This window comes from Chaetodon auriga, chromosome 15, assembly GCF_051107435.1.
Source record: "Chaetodon auriga isolate fChaAug3 chromosome 15, fChaAug3.hap1, whole genome shotgun sequence".
NCBI classification, from domain to species: domain Eukaryota; kingdom Metazoa; phylum Chordata; class Actinopteri; order Chaetodontiformes; family Chaetodontidae; genus Chaetodon; species Chaetodon auriga.
In genome coordinates this window covers 21,515,743-21,520,387 of record NC_135088.1, presented here as the reverse complement: position 1 = coordinate 21,520,387, position 4,645 = coordinate 21,515,743, and the positions used below count along the sequence as shown (strand labels likewise).

General features: G+C 43.4%; 1 protein-coding gene across 1 annotated transcript; it reads left to right on the top strand.

The window, feature by feature from the left end:
• The first annotated feature begins 625 nt into the window (after window positions 1-625).
• On the top strand, window positions 626-3,292 carry LOC143333120 (putative transcription factor ovo-like protein 3). Its single transcript, XM_076751059.1, has 4 exons — window positions 626-843; window positions 984-1,201; window positions 2,207-2,396; window positions 2,958-3,292. The coding sequence occupies exons 1-4, from the start codon at window positions 744-746 to the stop codon at window positions 3,290-3,292; spliced, it is 843 nt and encodes a 280-aa protein (XP_076607174.1). The 5' UTR covers window positions 626-743.
• The last annotated feature ends 1,353 nt before the right edge of the window (window positions 3,293-4,645 follow it).

The following is a 4,645-nucleotide window of genomic DNA, read 5'->3' as shown; positions in this document are numbered from 1 at the left end:
TTGATTCATTTTCTTTCACCTTTATATGTTCAGAGTTGTAGGGGCTGCTGCCTATCCCAGCATGCATTGGGCAAACAGCATGAATCAACACAACAGTAAGTGTCACCATGTATGTGCAATTATATAAGGAACATAGTCAACGGACAGTGGTTGACATCTTTTCTAAGTGTGTGAATGGCCATTGTAAGCATTTTTAGAAGCTCTGTAATCCCTCCAAACAATTGCAACAAAAAGAGGCCAAAAAAAGAGAAAGGCCTGATTTACCTAGCAGTTAAGGCTGTGGCTCCTCTGCTTGCTCCTGTTAGTCAGACTGTGCCCTTTGTCTGGGGCCATGGCTTGGTAGAGGCAAAGATTTGCATGCCAAGGGCCACTTGAATGCGGAGCTCCCCGGATTCTCACTACCTGACATGCAAAACCCGTGGGGGACCAGTTAAAATGGTGCACACGCACAGTCAACACAGGTGGACTCCAGTCAAAACACTGAGCCTCCTACCCCCACCCCTCTTCTCTACAGCTCTAAACCTTCATCACTCTTCCCAGAGAGTGTTATGGAAATGAGCGCTGTGATTTTGCTGGGTTACTGTACCTACAGGTTGTTGAGGGATGAGAGTTGGATGTAAGGGTAGGAAGTAAGGTGAGGACTAGGTTGATCTAAAACTTCAAGCAGTGTCGTTCGAGAGCAAGGATCAGAGGTTGCGGTTCAGTTGAATTACTGGAGAAGAAGAAAAATAAGACTTCAAAGGATGCCGAGGTCTTTCCTTGTGAAAAAAAAACGTGGGGCGTGTGGAGCATGGCAATGGAAAGAGCCTGAACATCTTGGGAGGGACGAAGATAACATAGTAGGTAAGAATTTCACGTCTTCAAAATTCTTTTCAGATGTCAAAAGTAAGCAGTAACACACAAGTTAGTTTATTCCTGTTAAGTTGTTGATCATGTTAATTTACTTATAAAGTAAACTGTTGTTTCCTTTTATTGCTTTTTAGTGAGTGAAAATGCGAAGGAGCATGATACCAAGCAGCCTGCCGCTGTGCCTCAGCCAGTAGCCACCTTAGGATGTGGGACAGCAGCAGGAATGAGAGTGCCAGGACCTTTAGCAGTATCAGGAGGACCAGGGGCAGACACCAGGTCAGACTGGTCTACACTAATGCTCCGGGGTCCCTTTTACCATCCCAGTACACTGGCACTTGTCAGCAGAGCAAAGGTAAGATCACGCTTTTCTTATCACGTATAGTGTCACTCTTATAATATGACCAAATAGCATAAAGCAGTGACTGATGTGAAAACAGCAGCAGACAACTAGAGCGAGACCCAGTGACAGCCTGGAAAACAGCTGACAGAAGGAAATGGACTGGTGCTAGTGTTCCTGCTTACATAGTGGACGCAGCAGTCTGTTGCTGAAGGAGCTGCTTAAGGCCCCCATCGCAAGGCGTGAAAGGGGTTTTTCATGATTGATGTCAGCCTGGCTAACATCCTCCTCTCACCCACCTCCTCGATGGTGTCCTGAGGACAGCCTAGGACTGAATCAGCTTACATGACCAGTTTGTTCAGTCTTTTTCTGTCCCTCTCAGAGCTTACTCTGCACTCACCACAGAGTAATAAAATGTTTTTAACAGTGTCCTACATACAGACCTCAGAAGGTGAAGATGACTTTGGCCCTTCCTGTACAGAACATCTGTGTTATTAGTCCAGTCCAGTTTGTTGTTGAGGGGAACACCCAGGTATTTGTACTTGCCCACAATCTCAATGTCCAAGCCCCTGATGTTCACCGGTGCAGTCTGTTGCGCTTTCCTGCAGAAGTCTGTCACCACCTCCTTTGTCTTGCCGGCGCTTATGTGCAGGTGGCTCAGTCCACACCAGTTGACAAACTTAGTGATGACCTCCCTGTATTCCAGATTGTTCCCCTGTGATACATGTCCAATGATGGCTGTGTCATTGGAGAACTTTTGGAGATGACAGGTGTCTGTGAATTCTGATGTGTAGAGGGTGAAGAGTAAAGGAGAGAGCACCGTCCCATGCAGAGCCCCCATGCTGCAAACTACCACATCAGAAACACAGTTGTGAGCTCAAAAGTAGGTTAGGTCAGGGCTAGAGAATGGTATTGCCTGTCTGAGGACTCAGTAGATGTATGATTGCACAGGCCATGTTTTCCTGATGTCATTTTGTCATATTCATTAAGCAGATTTGTGAACTTATCTCTTCTTACCAGCCACGACCCCGTACTTCCCCCGGCTCAGGTGACTTTGTGTGCTCTGTGTGCCACAAGATATTCCCTCTGCAGCGCATGCTGACTCGCCACCTGAAGTGCCACAGCCTGGTGAAGAGACATCCTTGTCGATTCTGTGGCAAAGGATTCAATGACACCTTCGACCTCAAGAGGCATATGCGAACACACACAGGTTAGAAGTTAACTTTGCTCATGTACACACATATTGACAGACAAACAGACAGACAGACACACACACACACAGTTATGGAAAGGATGAAAGTCCAAAATCAGAAGTACAAACATTAATAACACAACATTTTTAGAGCGTCTTTAAGGGGCCCAAGGATGCTTGACATGGAGGCAGACAAAACAAATAACACAAGAACAGAAAATAATAACAGCAATGTCTGCCAGGCAAAAGAGAATTAACCCAGACCATAGACCTTGGTGAACAAGTAGGTGACAATGTCCATGGGTGCAGATCTCTGCTAGGAGAGTTCCAAAAGGTTGGGGCTGCCACACTGAAGGCTCTGTCCCCAAAAGACCACAGGCTTGTGTAGGAGGTAGTCAGCAGACCTGTGTCTAAGAGTCACATTCTCATAATCTTTTTCAGGCATGTCTCTTTTCATCTTTATTGGTTGGCAGCCTTGATTGAAACATTTGCAGTTACACAACTGCAAAGCCACTAATACCAATCTGAATGTATAAGTGCATGGACACAAATACCCTCCTTTGTACGTCCCTGCTGCAGGTATCCGTCCCTACAAGTGTGAGCTGTGCGAGAAAGCCTTCACACAACGTTGCTCTCTGGAGTCCCACATGAGGAAGATTCATGGCGTCCAACAACAGTATGCGTACCGACAGAGACGTTCCAAGATCTTTGTGTGTGAGGATTGTGGTTACACCTCAAGCCGCCCTGATGAGTACTTCCTCCACGTGAGACAGTGCCACCCTGGCAGTCCCGCCCTCCGCAGGTACTACCGCCGCCAGGCCCATGAGAGCAGCAGCTTTGCCTCCGCAGACCGTAAACTCAACCCCTATTTGCTGTACTCATCACCTGCGTACTACATGCAAGGCTCATACTAATCCTGAACTGCATTATATTGTAGCTGTAACATAAGTCATTCATAAGTGAAAATAACATTTGTTAGTTTTAATGAAGTATTCAACTAACAGTTAGGCGATGTATGTACCTTTTCAGTTTTCATTCATCATGTTCTAGTGTTAGTGACTCAACTTGTGCTTTCTATGCACCTGTTTTAATTACTTTATGTTATTTTCCATGCTGTTTGTTTACTTATAAAATAAAATAAAATAAAAAATAAATAAAAATGAAAGATTAAAAAAATTCGTTATGATTTTATGTTTCATTACATACTGCATCTTCTCCAAATTTGCGTGATTGTCCAGGAATCGATTGACCAACCAAATCATTCACTACAAGTCAAAGTGTACTTTACAATTGAGCTTTCTGTTTAAGTGTCGAGTGAAGTGTGTGGCACTGGCCTGGCCATCAGGATAAATTTGGGGTTCAGTATCTTCCTCAGGGACACTTCGACAAGTGGGACAGGAAGAGCCAGGTATTGAATCACCATCCATGAGATTACAGGATGTTCTGCTCTACCTCCCAAGCCAACATTTAAAAAAAAAACAAAAACACAGGTTTTGTTTTTTGATTGGGAGGAACACGGCCATGTGGATTTGAAAACATCTTAGATTTTCTTTGGTTCATTTGGTTTCTGACATACATTTGTAATTTCCTTTAAAAAATAAGAAATCAAGTGGGTATTTATGGCTACTTGGAGGCAGTGGAAACAAGTTGTGAACACACTATTGACTTACCATCACCATTTAAATTGATGGACATTATCATTCATTTGGATTTGTGTCAAATATTCATTCACTGTTACAGTGAATGTCACTGTTACACTCCTGAGGGAACTGGAGAGAAGAAAGAGAGAGGAGATGGTGGGAGAGATGACATGGTAGTGGCTGCACTTGTGCCTGCTTTGTTTGCTAGTTTACTGGTAACATCAACGAGTTCCCATTTAATTACTGAACACTACAGAACTGCCAGTGGTTGATGATTATTGTAGTGTGGCTGCATCTGCTGAGTGACGATCCTCGTGATTAGGTGGTGGTTAGTCACTTTTCCATTTGTCCATTTCTATCAAGAAATACAACTGCACAGTTGCTGGCTGAAAAAGCATCATTATGACTTAAAAAAAGAAATCAATAAAAGAAAAAAACCCAACAACAATCTATATATATATAATATACCTATAATACCTTACTAATAAACTATCAAACTCCGCAGTGAATCCGTTGCCAGAAAACAAATAACACAAATTATAGACCTTTAAAATAACAAATAGTAACTTTCGAAATGATATCAAACAAAAATATAGCCGCAAGCAATGATTCTGGATTCAGGCCCTT